The 17,808-nt window shown below is 41.0% G+C and overlaps 1 protein-coding gene across 4 annotated transcripts in view; it reads right to left on the minus strand.

The window, feature by feature from the left end:
• Positions 1 to 2,798: 2,798 nt before the first annotated feature.
• The window catches only part of SYNJ2 (synaptojanin 2), a 71,374-nt gene continuing 56,364 nt past the window's right edge, over positions 2,799 to 17,808 (minus strand). For all 4 annotated transcript variants that reach the window (XM_027634096.1, XM_027634097.1, XM_027634098.1 and 1 more), the window contains 10 exons: positions 17,116 to 17,233; positions 15,095 to 15,313; positions 13,764 to 13,842; positions 12,366 to 12,534; positions 11,812 to 11,961; positions 9,171 to 9,305; positions 7,872 to 7,984; positions 7,337 to 7,445; positions 5,841 to 6,043; positions 2,799 to 3,934 (listed from right to left, as the gene is read on the minus strand). In XM_027634096.1, the coding sequence (XP_027489897.1) occupies positions 3,173 to 3,934; positions 5,841 to 6,043; positions 7,337 to 7,445; positions 7,872 to 7,984; positions 9,171 to 9,305; positions 11,812 to 11,961; positions 12,366 to 12,534; positions 13,764 to 13,842; positions 15,095 to 15,313; positions 17,116 to 17,233 (2,057 nt within the window). In that variant the 3' untranslated portion in view covers positions 2,799 to 3,172. The remainder of the gene's footprint in view (positions 3,935 to 5,840; positions 6,044 to 7,336; positions 7,446 to 7,871; positions 7,985 to 9,170; positions 9,306 to 11,811; positions 11,962 to 12,365; positions 12,535 to 13,763; positions 13,843 to 15,094; positions 15,314 to 17,115; positions 17,234 to 17,808) is intronic.

Genomic DNA, 17,808 nt, shown 5'->3' on the forward strand with positions numbered 1-17,808 from the left:
AGTAAAACAGTAAGACAGGAAGGGAGGGCTAATAGGGGTTGGTCAGTCCTCTTGCACTTGTTGTCCAGTACTCTTGTATGACTGTACTGGTATTTCTAGGAGCAACAGTCATCGAGTTTTTAATGGCTGTGATTACAGTAGTGTGAACTGGCTTTCACTGTGATTTGTGCTTCGTGGTGCCAGGTGGAGCAACTGGCAAGAAACGAGAAACTCTCCATCTGGTGAAAAAGGCAATTCCAGACAAAAAGGAGAAAAGCAAAGATCTTGTTTGGTCATGGTGAAAGTTCCCAGTAATATTTTAATTTTGGTTCTCTTCCTTTTTGTTTGTTTCAGTGATCACTCACCTGAAAAAACTAAATCTAGTAGTTGCTATACCAAGGAGAATCACTTCCTCACCCCAAATGTAAATGCAGCAAAGCAAGCAGGATGCTTGCTGCAGCTTGAAGTTGCAGTGTAGTGTTAGTCTACTCTTCCCAAAATCTCTCATTAAATAAGCATGCAGACACTTGTATACTTGCATCTAGTAAATTATTCATACCTGGCTTTGCTGTCAACAGTTTTTAGACTCCCAGGTGCTGGGTTCATGACATGAAAAATGTCATGGAATAGCCATTCCCTCCCACCCATTATATGGCCCTGAAGACTGACAGCTGTCACTGACAACAGGAGTTTCCATTGATAATGTCTGAATGAGGATGAGCAGCAGATCTGAGGATAGCTGTGGACATTAGATAACCATGGTTCAGGTTACTTGGACTTTTTTCTCATGGTGCTGGGGCCTGGCTTAATTCTGAATAAGAAGGAATGAATCGCTGCTTCCTGCAGTCTAGTTTTCTGTGGGAGTTTCCCAACCACAGAGCAAGTCTGGCCCTCCTTTGCTTCCCCTGACCGTTGAAACTAGAACCCAGGTCACAAGTACCTGCCTCTGAGAAAACACTTGGCTGGGATGTTGGGCACCAGTGTGGAAGATAATTTATTGAGACAGGAGATTCCTCATTCTGCACTGTAACCTTTTCAGCTGGACTGTCTGTCCCTTTCCCTTGATTTGCTGTGATTGAACAGTATATGCTGTCACTGACAGCATAAACCAGGCTGGCTGCTGGGATTTCATACTTTAATGGGCAGCTTGCCACATACATAGACATAAGATATAATGCTAAAGGCCACATCCGTCTCTTATTCAAGGAGGGTAATAAAGCAGATTTTATTTGACTTGTATAAATCCAGTTTAATTGGCTTTCCTGCTAACACTTTCATTAACATGTAAATTAGCTGTCCTAGAGCTGTTAATTATCTTTGCAGAAAATGTTGGATATGGTCATATAACGTACTCTTTCTTTTTTACTGCTCGTAATGTTTTATACTGAGATGTGCCCATAAATATTCACTGTATTTTTTTTTTTAAAGGAGGACAAAGAGGCAAAGGCTCTGTGTCATCTTGTAGGGAAACGATTATCTTACTTAAGCATTATTCACCAGTCTGCTGCCATGTTAAACTGACACTCACGTAAGAAGCTTAGCACTGGGTTTTATGGGCTTGGCCTTTGAAGGTTTGGGGGATTTTTTTTTAAGTGTCTGGCAAACGAGAGAGCAGAGGAGGATGACAGGTACTCAGACAAAGGTAGCATCCTCTCTTGCAGGATGCCTTATGTCCAAAATTTGACAGTGGCAGTGAAACAGGTAGGCATTACAAGGAAGAAAATGGCTGAATTCCCAGTGTCCAGGAAGCTGAGAACAAGCCAATTAATTTTCCTATGGGAAAAAACCCCCCACCCTTTTTAAACACATCTTTTCTGAAAAAAACATTTCCAAATGAGGGTTTTTTCTGGCTTCACCAACTGCTTAAAAATATTCTCCTTCCTTTAATAATAAAAGATCTTGATGCTTCTCTTAACAAGTTACCATGACAAGTTGCAATCTGTTTATTGTTTTTAGCTGCCTGCTTTGCACAAATGGCATCTATCTTGTGCAGTTTTACCCCAAAGGCAAGGCAAAAGCCTGTGCAGCTAGAGTGGGACACATTTAGGTTCCAAGACCAGCTCTTTCCTCATCTGCACTATGGAAATAAAATACAGACATGGCATTTGCTTATGAAGACACAGAATGGGAACAGGGACACAACTACTGAATTGCTTAACTGCCTTTAGCATAAGACATCAATAAGTCAGTGACTGTGTCATTGGCTGCTCTCAACTGTTCACCATATTTCTTCAGGATTTGCATAGATAATATACAAGCAGACTGTACCATTTCTTCCAAAAGGGAATGTCATTGTCCAAGTTATATTTCCATGCAAAGTATGTTGTTGGACATGGGCTTATGAACAAAAACCAGGTGAGTTTTGGAACTGTGGTAGAAGACCAACTAGGGCTGATTTTGAGCTCACTGTAGGTGAGAGCAATGTTTTGAGAGGCAGCCCAAGCCTTCTGGTGTAGCTGAGGCACATTACTACAGTGTCATGAACAGCACAGCACTTATGTCTGCTGTAATACAGGGGGCCACTTGCCTGATTTGGCATAAAACCAGGCATTTCCTCCTGGTCCCAGGCACCACCTGTCCTGCTTCTGCTTTATATCCAGGAAGTGGTACACACCACTCATTTTACTTCCAGAGAGGAATGTGTCTAACAAGGTAAGTGCTGCCAACACAGCCACTGGTAAAGATCTACAAGCAGATATGTCTGAGCCTTGTTTCCACAGCAGAAGTAGCAGACCAATATCAGTGTTACTGCTGTCTTTATACTTGTGTACATTCCCCTTCTGGATGTTCATTCCAGAATAACTGTGGCAGTCTAACTATTAGAGGTAAAGATGCTTTATTTCAAACAATTGACTAAAATATAAATTCCACAGGAAAATGTTTTTCTTAATGTCTTTTTTTCCATACGTCATTACATGTTCTTACATATGATTCGTACCCAAAATGAAATAAAACATCTTAAGATGGATTAATAAAAAGAAATAACTTAGAATAAAGAATTTTTCAAACAAGCTGTGGATAATGTTAGGCTGTATGTACTCTATATACTTCCCTCCAGGGGCAGTATCTTTATCTTTAAACATGAAAATGAAATGTAGCATGGACAGATGATCTATTTCATTAAATAAAAAAGATTAATTTTTTATTTTGCATCATAATTATGATTTCTGTAGGAACATTAAGGAGGCAAAATTTACAATTCTAAATCAGTATTTGTCTTCATCAAGGTATTTTTGTTTTGTTGTAAGACAAGCAGTTTGTTGAACCCTTCTGACAATGCACTGCTGTCTTCGTCATCACTAAACGTAACCCAGTGACTGAAATCTTTCAGGTTGGGGTGTTTTAAATTCTCTGAAGTGTGTGCTAAAGAAGTAGCTGATGTTGCCTGTATGGAAAGAGGGCAGGAAGAAGGCACGTCCAGGTCCAAAAGATTGGTGTTCTCTGGAAGGGAGCTGGTATCCAAGCATTGTGGAAGGCCCTGGATATTAGCATTCAGTTCTGCAGCATTTGGTGTCAGCAGTTTTGTTGTGCTGTTTCCTGGGCTGGTGGAGGCTGTAGGAGCTGAGCGAGCAAGGACATCAGTCTGGGAGCAGGACCCAGGGTTGTTGTTGTTGGAGTTGAACACTGACCCACTAAAAAGTGGGCTGTCACTGCTCTGGAGAACTTGCAGATGAAAAGCTGCAGGAGCAGACTTCTTCCTTCGTGGTGGCACCTTTGGGGCAAAGGGAACACTCTGGGGAGGCAGTACAATGGCCTCAGCCATGCTTGCTGAGGGGGGCTGCCTTTCAGTGTTTCCCCGGCTCTCCTGAGGCTTTCCAGCTTGTGGTGTTCTGGGTTTAGGGACTGGAGTGATCTTGGTTGGACAAAGAATAGCTCTGTCTTCTAGATGGGGCTCTAGCAAGCCAAAAGGAGACTGTACTGTCTGTTGGTCAAACTGCTCTTCTGTAGACATGGCCTGAGGGGGAAAAGGAAGAAGAAATGTGAGAAAAAATGGGTACCTTAAAGTTTGAGTCACTACTGTTGCAAGTCTTATTGATGGTGTTACGAGGAGAAACTGGCTGTCCTGGAAGAAAAAAAAAAACAGTCCAAAGAGGAGGCTTGACAGCACAGTTCTACACTGTACCTGCTGGGCTCTGTGCTCATGCATTGTGCCTTGCACCCGTGTTCATTTAGAGAGAGCTATTTGAGGACAGCCTGGTTGCTCCCTGTGTGAGAAATACATCTCTTTCTGACCATCTCCCTTTCACATTAGGATTTTGCTCTGGGCCAAATTAACACAGTTCTGCGAAGAGTTATTTATTTGTGACATCTCTCCACTGACTAATATTATTTAAGCAAGAATGCATAGGGAGGCCTAAATTAATGGACACGTGCCTTTGGGTATATCCTGATAGACAAGAATGAAGGACAATTAGCTAATGCTAACCCAGTAAATGCATTAATGGCTCTTCCCTGTCTCACTGATGCTAGAAACTGAAGATTAAAGTAAGCTCTCAGAGTACAGTCTAGCATATATCCATCATTTAAAAATATATAAATAATGAGCCCAGCTCAGTCTAAGAGGGCAAGGGCTCCTTCAGATTTCTCACACTTGGTGTGATTGAATGCAAGCATTTAAATTCTTTATTACTCTTGCATAGAATTAAAAGATAATATAATTCTAATGCAGGCAAAATATTTACTCTGTATTTCATGATGGACATATGCCCTGCCATTTCTGTCTATATACTGTTGTTAAATTGCCTACACTCGACTGCACGCTCTTTTAGCGAGGTGGATTGGGTAGAGGTTTTCAAGTACACAACTCCCATCTGACCTCCCTCAGGTGGAGGAAGGAGTGGAATTCCAAAGCAGAATCAAACTGGAATGGATCTATTCCTGCAGAAGCTCTCACAAAACTAACACCAAAATAGCAATCCCTCTCAGCACCTTTCAGGAGTGACCTGAGAATGGTGACAAAACAAACAAACTGACCACTACTTGGCAGGTGCTTTCTGGTGGTTTTTTTTTTTTTGTTTGGGTTTTTGTGTGTGTGGTTTTTGCTTTTGTGTGTGTGTGTGTTTTTGGTTCATTGGTTGGTTTGGTTTTGTTTGGTTTGTTTGGGGTTTTTTTGTGTTGTGTTTTGTTGGGGTTTTTTTTGTTGTTGTTTGTTTGTTTTTGTGAATCTGCTAAGTAAAGATGGCACAAAGTCCATTATAGAGAAGAGGTGAATGCCTTTAAGACAGGAAGGTAAGGCAGGAGCCCTGACAACTCAGAACAGAGTTTTCTTAGCAGAGGTTCTGTTAAAGGAAGAATATAAAAGGTTATATTTGTCTTTCTTTGGTACTTAAATTGCTTTCAACATTAAATAATTATTTCAGCAGCTCTAGAGGTGAACTGTTATCTTCACTGTAGAGACCTGACAGAGATTAAAACCTGAACACCTACAGGTTTGTATTTTTAAGAACCTGAACTCTTGAGTAGACTCCAAAATTCAAATTGAAAGGTTGAATCCCATTACAAGGTGTGCAAGAAAAGCGAGGACACAGGATGCAGAACTGATGAAGAAGCTGCCTCAAGTCATTACAGAGTAAATCACTCATGGTCAAAAGTAAACACTGTGATGAAGAAGAGGTGAGTCTTAAATCCTGATAAGGTTTAGACAAACCAGAAAAAAAGGTAACAAAATCTACGAGAATGAACTGACAAACGGAAAAGCAGAATATGGCTCTCTTTCCAATCTTTCTAACATTTTATGCAAAATCATTTCAGTGCCTGCTGACGTGACAGGACTTCATACAAACTGTTTAACAGCCTACCCCTCCTGCCATTGTTCACATTGGGTAATGGAGGCTGGATGCATTTGGCTGCAACTGTCTTACATTTTCCACCTTGACTCCAGTCCTTTGCAGGGGTACTGGCTTCTTCGGAGTTGGAACTTTGGGTGGTGGACGGTGAGGCACAGGCACTGGTCCTGCCTGCGACCCTTGGAATGATGCTGACTTTAGGACGCTGGGAAGAGGCTCAGGTTTTGTGAAAGTCTGGTTTCTGCTTGGAACAGGCTTTACTGCATCTTCCTGTAGTCCTGAAAAGCAAAACCAAATACGGCATCTCAGTCTGATCAGAATGCAGCTTCAAGGTATTTTCTTTCACGATCATCTTTCCCATAATGTTCAGGCCTAAAGGGCTGACTCAGGCCAAGAAGGTAGGTTTTAGAAATAAGCACAGACCTTTGCAATTCTATCACGTTTGTGATAAGCTGTTAGGGAAAAACTCCCATCTGAAATAATTTTATGCCGAACTAGCAGTACTATGCCACCATTTGGCCAAGTGGAAAAAACACTGGCTGGGGGTTCAGGAGTACTGGCCTAAAGTCCTGAGTCTCCTTTTGCCCCAGTCTGAAAAGTCAAGATAATGATACCAAGCATGTCTTGTAGAGTACTTTGGGGAAAACTGTGAATGCCAACTGGTGGTACAACATAAGGGACTGAAAGTGATGCTAACCAGACTAGTTTTCTCATCCACCCCAAGAGAAATGCTTAATGTGAATTTCAAAAGTAATGGGAAGTAAATCTGACTTCAAAATGAACAGCACTGAGGAACAAACAGAAGAATTTATGCCTTTATGATATTTCTAAATAAATGGAATCAGTCCAGACTACATTTGTTCTATTTATAAATGAAAAAGTGATGTTTTTCTCCTAAACTGAGAGTCTTGCAAACTCAGGTAGCCATTCTCATTCATGCAGCGTCAGCAGAAAGACTGCATGCAACCCTGGAGGGTACATTCACAGTACCTAAGCTAGTTTCCTGCTCTAACTTGCCCTTGCAAAAGGCTCTCTTCTCCAGGGACTGGATAGAGAGCCTAAACACAGAGTAGCCTGTTAGCTTAACTATTCAAGCTGAAGTGCTGCAAGCTTCTATCTAGGTTACAACTATACTTGCTGTCCAAATGTGAACAGAATCCAGGTTACTTCTCCTGCAGCTGTATTTGCTCTGTAGTTCTGCTTGGAATAATAAGCATTCACTAAATAGAGCAGCAAATATCTTTTATGCAACTCTGAGCTAACACAGGCACCACTTACTTTAGTAAGATCCCATCTTTATATTTTAATTTCTCTGACTAAATCTGGACATAAATAACCTAAGGTGCTCCTAGTAGCAGGTTCTACAACAAAATATAAAACTTTAATCATCCTCAAAAAAGGTTAATATTACCAGAACTGACAGAGAATACCATGTACAATTTTGCAAGAATGTGTTCAGGTGAAATTCTGAATAGAAATATGTGCATCTGGGCTATGATGAGATGGATGAATACACCTACAGTTTTCTTTATTTAAAGATTTTTAGAAGTCAGTAAGAAAGCTGTGCTCACCTCCTTTGGCTTCCATAAGACATCTAATAGCTTCTTCTGCTTCCTCAGCTGTGGTGGTTTTGATCTGCTTGACATTGTAAGGTTTGCTTATTCCAGTCCGGACTTTAGGCTTTAAAAAAAAAAAAGAGAATGAGTAATCTTAAGAGAATTGATTTTTCTTGTACACCTGTAATTTTACAGCTAAGATCATACACCTGTAAAATTCTGTTCTTGCCAGTGGCAATTCAGAATTTAGTATAAATTAACTTAAGAATCTTTTGGCAAATATTACATTTTTGCTACCAGCACTATTCATTCTCTCTCTCTCTCTTTGGCCTTCCTAACTCCTGGCACTTTATTAACTTTTTTCTAGTGTCTAGCAGGGCCTACAGTCTAGTATTACAGTACTAGAAGTTATCTTAGCATTTTCAGCTCAGACATGTGATGGACTTCCTTCCTTGTATGACAGGTGCATCCTGTACGTGATGCTCAGTGTCAGTGTAGATGGAAGAGATCAGGACAATGGCAAGAGGCCATGCTGAGCAGCAGGACTCACTGGCTGCTGAGGGGCTCCAGGTAGCAGCTTTGCTGTTGCCAGGATGGAGCAGGTAGAATGGCTTCCTGGAGAGAGGGAACCATCTGAGGGGGGCTTTTTGCCTGATGTTCCGGCTGAAAGAGGAATAAAAATAGCTTTTTACATTCAAGAGCTGGTACAACATTTTATCTGCAATGGAGCAAAAACAATGTGCTTGGAAACTGTTTGTGATAAATAAAAGAGATGAAGAGATGCCATCACCCTCTCTGCTCCTCCAGGGACAGACACATTAAGCAAGACCTTCCTGTAGGACACTGAGGACCTTGAGTCCCTCTGCATGAGTGCCAAGAGTCAGACACTTTAATCTAGGCAGAGTGATGTGCTTAACAGTCACTGGTCTAATCTAAGGTGAAAAAAAAATCTCAACACAGAACAAAATGCTGAAATCTTGAACTGTTTCAGGAAGCAGTTTCCTAGTTAGTCTTACTTTCATTTAATTAATTAGATAACCTCAGTGCACTAACATTGCACTCTAGGCACAGAAATACAGATACTGGTGTTGCCACTTCTGTGCAACAGACTCAGAAATGAATGGGAATAATCCTTCTAACAGGGAGCCTGACAGAGCCTTTAATTTAAGACTGGAAAATGTACACAAAAGAGAGATTTTCGGGCTGCAAGAAAAACATGATGTATAGCTTGTCTAAGACAGAAAGCGAAGATGATCTTGCTGATCTCGCAATCAGCATTCACCAAGAAGTAGCCATAGAAAAGGAGCAGCACAGCACTGATGGCATTTCAGGTGTGCAGAGCTTAGGTAAAGAGCATCACTTCCCCTCTGTGCCTCACTGAAAATCATAAGCTACTTTGCATTTCTTTCATAAACACAAAAGCAAGCAAGAATTGCTTGCAAAGCAGGAAAGGAAAAACTGTCCAGAATGAGTATTTTGTCAAAGCTTTTTATAAGTATGATTACAATTAATTCAGAAACCACGAAACTGTAAGAAAACACTCACTGACTTTGGAAGTCAGTAGGCATAAATACCAATATTTTTATTGCCACAAAGTGGCTGCTCAACTCACTAACCTGAGTGATGAGTTCGTGTGAAACATATAGGCCATTCTATCCTTACAAAAGGCACTTTTTTTGTGGAGTATCTGTCATTCTAGAGACAAACTTCTCCCGTTACTAACAGCAGCCATACTCAAGCTGAAACAGGCTGGGAGGCAAGTACAACAGCCTGATGTTTCAGAACAAGAAATGGCAGGCAAAACCTGTTCAGCTGGGGCCAACACAGCATTAAAGAAAGTTAAACTCACCAGGAGGTGGAGGCCTCTGTGGCGGCTGAAGTGGCCGAGGCCTGGTAGGAATGGACAGAGACCTGCTTGGAATCCGGCGGTGGCATTCCCCACTTGCCTCCAGCTCCCGCTTCAAATCAGCCAGGTCTGTATCATCTATGGAAAATTTTTGAAGTATTTTTATTAGATACTCATTGGGTGAAATGCACCAAATCCAAGTGATCAGGAGAGAGGTGACTGTGAATGGCTCACCTCAACCAGGTATCTCAGCAACACAACATGGCTCCTTTCATTTTGTTTTGTTCTCCCCCATTGTCTGCCTGCTCGACTGCAGGAAACATCTACCCTTTTGTCAAATGCTTCTCTCTCTCTCCTTTTCCACCATTTATTAACTGTTTGTACCAACACAAAGACTTGCGTCTGATTTCAGGGTTACTAGTCACCTTGTTAGATTCTGAGCTTTTTACAGCCAGACTTGGTGGCAACCTGCTCTCATTCAAACTGCCATGGCTAATCATGGCCAATTCCTTGCTCTTCCATCCCAAACACAGGAATTTCATCTGAGGATTAGACACCTTTTCTTGCTCAGGACAACTGTTTTTATGCCAGACAAAAATCTGTCTGAATGGCTCACTCATCACATCTCTGCTTTCCAGCAACATCTCCTAATAGGTACACCTGCCTCAGTCTGCTAGACTTTGGCTGTACCTTCCATCACTAAGTAATTACTCAGTCTTTCATCTCATCTAAGCTTCTCTGACAGCTGTAGAGGGGAGAAGAAAGGATTGCTTTATTGTCCCTGTCTGCTATAGTGAAGATTTTCACTTCAGTCCTCTTGCCCTGCCATGGCTGCCCTGCCTCTGTTCTTTAGGGCTCCAAGATTCACTGGGTTTAGTTTTGTCCCTGTGGTTTGCAGGAGATGTAGCAGCGGCCTCTTGTACTTCAGGCATTTTTAAACAAGTTGTTGTTTTTCAAAAAGCTTTGTTCTGCAGGGAATACCAAGCTGCCTCACAGCCTCCTACTCCCACTCAGCAGTGGATGGCATCCAGAGAGACAGAGCCTGTCATCTGCCCAGTCCACCCTCCCTCTTCTCTGCATTTTCAGTACTTCTGAGCTGCAGATATGGGCTCATCAGTAGGATCCAAGCAGTCATGCAGGCACCTAGAAGCACGGTTTGAAGTTCTGGCAGTGAAACTGAACATGAAAAAACCAGCCATCACCACCCAATCCCTTCCCCCAAAAGGCTGCTGGCAGAGACATCAATTTCGTGAGGCTATGCCCTTCTCTGACCTCAGAAACACATACACACTGTCGTGCCTGTCACTGGTTTCCAGCTGTGTCTAACACCAGCTACACAATCATACCTTCAATTAGGAGTTACTGAGGCAGAATTGGAAGCTTATGGAGGCATCTGAAATTGCAGACACTTTAAGATGAATTGAATATATAATATTTTGAGTTGTGTGAGATCATGACCCCATCCTGACCTCCTTCAAACTATACTCCATAATCTCTATTTACTTTGTGATATTTTTTGAGGGGAAGAGTTAATGTGGGTGACAAGAGTCACTGCAGTTCTCTGTGGCTTAATGAATCATCACACAGTAGGCCAGAGGTGCTTGGAGGGCAAGGCACCCTATAACAAAAGTGATTGGCTTCACAGTATTTAATAATGATTCCTTGACTCAGGGCTAGGTTTCTGGGTCTGGCCACGCTGCACTGAGCCTATGACTCAAGATGGGCAAGAAAGCCATAAGTCACTGTTGGAAAATCTGTCTATGTAAATGTAGGAATTTCATTTTATCTTTTTGAACTCTACTTCTGACTCAACCTTTGGAGGTATTAAAGTTTTCACTGTTATGTCAGAGGACAAAGCACTTCTGAGAGAGTGGAGAATCACAGCTACTGAATCACTTGGTGTCACAATCAAGTGTTTAATACGCAACCCAGCCTGTCAATGCTTGGCCACTAAAGCATGTCCTGATCACATGCCACTGGCTTATCTAGTTCTTGGTGCAGTTTTTGTCAGTATTCTCTTCACAGCTTTATCTTCTCTTACCGAATCACGTCACAATAATGTGCGAACAAGCCATGTGACCAAAAAAAAAGTTAACGCACTTATGAAGTACTACAAGAATGAATACATATTTTCTGTGAACCTCACCTTCCTCAGAAATAAATCAAATGGGAACAAAGGAGAAACTTTAGGCCTCTCAAGTAATATGAACAAAACAACCTCCCAGCTTACACCTGACTCCTTTAACACTGCTACTACTCAAAGGACAGAGTTGAGCCCATCACTGAATCAAACAGGATACCTTTGGTTTGATTTTGCACTGGGCCTAAGAAAACAACATACAATCTTTTGTTGCATGCTCTGGTGCCAAACAATATCAAGTGGATAAAAAGACTTAGTTTCTCATGGCTATAAACCAGCATTTTTCAGCACTCTTGCCTTGCTCTGGGCTAGAGAGAAGAAGAATCTAAGCTTTATTGCTGTTATGCCTGAGGGCCTCAGTTACAGTCACTAACTCAATGGGAGCTGAGCATGAATAGCTACTACAGGAGGACCTAGAATGAAAATAAAAATGAATAGGAAAATACAACAGGAGAACAAACAACAAACCTTCAGGTCTTACTTTAAGGAAGGTAGATACTTTACCTTTATACAGCCGTGGGTTTTGTCCAGATTTGTTTGAAAGAGCTATGGATGCACAATGTCCGGAGCCATCAGACATATCTTCTGCTGTGTCTGCTACTAGGTATTGACACAAAGCATCATCTAAATAATCATCTTCATCCTCTATATCACCTGGTTTAAAATATCAGATAACACAGAATTAGTGAGCAAATGCATTCTCTATCTCTCCATACTACCAATGAATTAACCTATACTATCAATTAATTTAATACACAGGCTGGGCAAGATTCTTGTGTAACCAGCCCATGTGTTTCACTACAGTGTCTATACAGACAACTGTACCATACACTGAATTTGCTAACATACATCAAAACACTAAATTGATACGATGATCTAAGTAACAGGTTTCTGCCAAGGCACAGTGCCAGCTCATGACTTCAGTTACAATCCTCTCTTAAAAAAGTGTGGCTTTGTTACAAATCAAGATACAACTGACACTCACACTGTACCTTCCCTGTGCAACCAAAGTCAGTGAAGCAATTTCTCACAACTTTGCTTAGAAACCTGTTGCTTACCTTCTGAGTCATAGTCCAAACTTGAAAAGTCAAAATTTTCTTCCAGAAGATGGGAATTTGCCGTAGGGGACATGGGGACAATGCTGTCCCGTTTTCGAGCAATTTCCTCATGAAGGCCCTTTAGCCAGTCTTTAGTCTTGGGCTGGATCTTCACTGTTCTCCCTCTAACCTAATGCAAAGAAAGAATTGTTCCCCTTTGTCAAGCAACTTCACAAAACAAGAACACCTGAACAAAATAAGCAAATGCTGCCTGCTGTACAGTTGCTTCAGAAACTGATGCAACTTCAGAAGCTAAACGAAAAGGAAACACTCTTCCTACCCCCATAACCCTGTTTTCAGACTGTAGCAATATTATTGAAAGAAAATGAACTTCACAGCTCAAAAGCACTGCTGCTGCATTTGGGAAATACTGGAGAAATAGGTGAAACATCAAATATCACCAAAAGGATACTATGATAGTAATATTGGTGTGGGAGGTTTCAATTTTTGAGTCAACAGTTTTAAAACACACAAGAGTCTGTTGCCTGCTGCCATCTGTAAGGAGACTCTCTGATCATATATGGTTGATGTGTATGCAAAAGTGTATTATTAAACAGGTTAGGACTACTGCTGTCTACCTGTGTTGCTCTATGACATTCGGGGTGAAATGTATCCAAGCCAGCAGGATATATTACAACAGGAAAATTAGCTTAAAGAGTTCTCAGCCCAGGTTCCCAGCACCTTCACACACTGTGCATATACAATTGTGTTTCAGTCCATGCTATCAATGGCATGAGTCAAATTAAAAGAGAAAACTGCAAATATTAAAGAACAATGAGAGTTAAATCCATTACTTCAGGGTTGAGTTTACAAGGCAGCCCCACAAACAGTTTTGTCAGCAAAAATGAGGGGGTTGATGAATTGCAGAGTACATGTGTGGGAAGGAAGAGCAGGGGAAGGTAAACGCCTACTGCTAATGCTGAATTTGCCATGGAGGCCAATGAATCATGTTGTTCTAGCTTGGTAGAAGGAGTTTATTTGATACACTTAAGAGAAATGAAAAATCTTCAAACCACAATCATGAGAATGCTTTGGCAACAGTATAAAGTCACACAGAATCTCAGGAGAACTTCTTCAAGTGCCAGAACAATGACCAAGTCCACGTATTCTGCAGTGGTATCAGAGGCCAGATCCTAAGAACTGCTTAGGAGCTCCATGAAAGATCACCTCATGCCATCCTGAAACTGAAATACTGCATTGAAAGCCTCAGCAGTGGTGAAATCTAAGGACTTTGTGGACACTAACTTCCTTTGAAATAATGCTACTTGATTTACCTAGAAACTCAACTACCTTATTCTAAGCAGCCACTTTTGAGAAATTTGTTATGAAATTATTGTTATAGGTTTGAGAGAATCTTACTTTGACACCATCTATATCCATAACATGAAGAGCTGACTTGCTGTCTGCAAATGTCACCAGCATTTGACCTCCAATGATCCTAGTGAAAAAAGGCAGAGGAGAAAAAACAGTGCATTTTACTCCACAATTGCATAAAACCCTTAAAGGCAAGTATGATAGTTTTCTATCCTATATAGATATATATCTCATATGATATATAAGATATATGTATTATATATACATATATATGAGATCCATATATACCTATGTATTTGGTTTTAGTTGTATTTTCCTTCACAATTCTATTTTTTGGGGAGGAGTAGGTGATCTGTGAATCCCACTTCTCTCCCTTCCTCCTTTGTGTGACCCCAGCACCCTGTCCTTTACCGGATCGCTCCTGAAGCAGCAGTACAAACATCCCAGTAGCTGTTGACAGGGCACCCAGTCCAATATCCACACTCCCTCTGTACTAACTTCTATGGCTCTGCATACCCTTCACCTCAGAGGACATGTTCCCAAAGACTAGTATACCACCAAGATCTAAAGCAATTAAAACTAACTAAACCAAAACCACCAAAGCATGTTCTTTTCTTGCTCATTTTCTTCACAAGCAAGGTGATGCTGCTGTTACTGCAGGGCTGCTTTTGAACTCTCCGTTTATATTGGTACTTCACAAAACTACACAACAACAGGTTATCAGCTTTCTCCATTAATAAATGGGTCCAATACAACATAAACAAGTTTCTGGTGGTGTTTCCCAGAGGTCAACTGTTAGGTCTTTTGCCTGTATTTCTCAAAACAGAAGTCTCATAGCTGTGCTGGAGCCCTGTACAGAATCAATCAGAATGAAATTAAGCTGCTCTGCCAGAAGGTATCACACTCTCCCTCTCAAACACAGCACGTGACAGCACTGCAAGAAGCTGTACTATTACCAAAATAGCAGGAGACCCAGTCAGGAAATCCTACTGAGTGTGAAAGAGTTGTGGAAGAGAGCAGATCTCCTCAGAGGAGGTGAAGCAGGGCCCAAAGACCCACCAGAAACAGAAATGCACGGAAGTGAGGCCTGAATCTAAAGGTGATAATTTACATCAAAGCCTCTGCTTTATGATGCTGTCCTGAATAAAATTCTCTTCCACTCAGCCAAGAGAGCTGTTAGACTATTTCTTTAACAGGTTGTTGTGAGGTATAAGGTATTCAAAACATTTGCATTACATTTCTAATGAAGAATTCAACATGCAGGAAAGGAATTAAACATAGTACCTTCCAAAACAAAGTTAACTCTGTCAGGACAAAAGGAGTTTTCTAGTCTGTGCCTTTAATAGATAACATGCCATTTCAGATCCCAAACTTACCTGACCAGAACAACAGTGCCATAATCCTCAAACATTTGCATAAGCTCTGTACGCAAGTCCTCAGGAAATTCATTTTTCTCTTCAGGTGTTGGTGATAGCAGATTTACCACTACTGTGGCATCCAGTGGTCCCTGGAAAGATGACACTTCCCGGAAAACACTCTCACGGGCAGCTTCATTAACCTCCTGAACTTCCACTTCTACAATAGCTAACACTGGCCTACGTGAAACAAACGAAAAATGCTTATTTAAAAATAAGAAATGCTTATATAAATCTAAAGTCTATTTCAAGAAGTAGGGCAGGTAAGCTTAATTTTTCCTGCAGTGGTCAAGATCATGCCTTGAGCACTATTAATTATATTTCCCAGGCCTGCATTGCCTGAATGTAACAGTGAGGACACACCATAAAGGATTTTAAATAACAGTTGTATGTAGCACTTTTGGCAAACCCGCAGACTAAAAATACCAGGATACTTCACTCATTATCAAACAGCTGTATCCCAAAACCTCTATAGATCAGGATGGAAATATATTATTTTCTGTTAGACAAGGCCACATAAAGATATCTTCTTCCAAAAATTAAGGACAAGGTACTCTAAGTGTATAAGGTTTTTATGTAGCAAATATATGTCAATCATTACAAGCTCCCAAGGCTGCAAACTTGGTTCTTGAGCCATTTCTTACAAATTACCTCTCTGTGTGTTAGATCTGAATAAAATTGAGAGAGCTGTCTGAAAGAGTAAAATTCATCTCAGTGGAAGCAATCCACATTCTCAGATTTCCACCTGCACATACACACAGAGCAGTAACGGGAATGGCTGGTCTTATAACTATGTTAAAATTGCTGCCTCCTAGTTTTAATAGACCTGGCTCTTGAATACTCATTACCAGGGCATAAGAAAGCAACAATAGCAAAGCTAGAAAGGGATAGTAAAGGGGAAAAATGTATAGGAAGCATTAACTATTTCCTTAAGCACTGTGAATCATAATGCGTTTCCATATGTCACAAAGATACAGCTATGCCCTTTTTCTAGCACAGACTTTGGGAAAGAAAACCTGCTGACTGTAATTAAAAAGCAGTATTTGCAACCAAGTTTGCTGAAACAGAAAGCCATGTATAACAGCCATGTTTCACAGATTGCATCCTTAGGGTCCTGTATAATGAGTGCAGTAGCTCCACTGTGCTTTTTGGAACACAGCAGTGTCAGAGCCTTGACAGAGATAAACTGATTGCAAGAGGCATGTTCTTCCATTGCTGGAGGAATACAGAACAGTCCTTGCATGCAAGAGCACCACGAGAAGCACAGAGACAGCTCCTGGGGGTCAATGAGCACTGCTAGGAGGAACAATCAATGCTACAATTGTAGCATTTCCACAGGGCATGCAAGGGGTGAGACAAATATTATTCTGAATGCAAGGGACCTTTCAAAGTGTATTTATTACCAAATTTGTTTCTCAGAAGTGAAGCAGAGAACAAGTTTAACAAAGAAAGGTCATTCATATCCCTAAAGAGAAGTTAATGATATGGATCAACCAGAAGCATTGGTCTTTGATTTTTCTTCCTTCTCTCATCTCCATTTTTAAGGGAGGTGCAGAAGACCCACACTTGACTACTGTGAAAAGGTCAAACCTGGCCCTATGTGGCCTGTCTTACACCTGTTCAGGTCACACAGTCCCAACCTCCTCCTCTCCTGCAGGAAGCTGAATGGAAGTCCATCAGAGCAGCTTCCTGAGGTGTCAGAGCTTTCTGAAACCAAGCAACAGAAAGCCCTGTTTTCTACACCTGTTGCTGCAACTTATCCAGTGTTTGTTGAGATCACAGTGCAACAGAAATAAATACAACTGTAGATACTTGCCACCCTGGTATAAAACCCACTATGAGGGGAAAAACAGGTACTGAACACAGAATAAGGGTGTAATTCCTGTTATAATTAGACTTGGTCCCTCACTCTGAAGGTGCAATTCAGTATGACACAATCTAACCTGGCAGTCCTTTCTCTGATTGTTTGCGTAGGACTTTACCTGTGGTCAGATGCTTGCAGCTCCGCTCTCCCATAATACATCAAGGCTCCAGGGGTCCAGGTGTGCCTCACTTTAGTATCACCATTCAGATCACTGTCTAGAAGATTGATCTCTCCAGCTATGCAGGACAAAACATGATTTAAAACTCACTCAAAACTAGTTTTATTAACAGTTAAACACTATTTTATTAGAATGCTCTTCACAGACCCCAGTAGTGGGAGGTGGCTTTTTTTTGTTCTTGTATATAACATTCCAGGAAGAGCTTTTATCCTAAAAGATTTACAAATTAGGGACTAGAATGAAAAAATACAGAAAGGACTGGAAGTGCAACCAAGACAGCTGATCACTAGAATACGAAACTTGCAAAATGGTTGACCTGAATGTCACCCAATTAATTACCTGTACTCTCTCTCTTTTCTGGGTTGATAGAGTCTTATTAGTATTTTGCCTCCTGTCCCATTATTGAGCATGGAAACTGTACTTGGAAATGACATTGCAAATCTGAATATTATACAGGTATTGGAGAAATAATACACAAGAGGTGGGAGAAAGCAAACCCATGCACATCCAGTCTCCAAATACGTCTTTCGCAATGCATTAAGGTGACAGAAAGTGCTCCAGACATTATGCTAGAGTGAGGTATTCTATTGTTGTTAATAACAGGAAAGTTTTTAGGTCACTGTTTGGGCAAAT

Source organism: Corapipo altera, unplaced genomic scaffold, assembly GCF_003945725.1.
Source record: "Corapipo altera isolate COAL_440 unplaced genomic scaffold, ASM394572v1 2b, whole genome shotgun sequence".
Lineage (NCBI taxonomy): Eukaryota > Metazoa > Chordata > Aves > Passeriformes > Pipridae > Corapipo > Corapipo altera.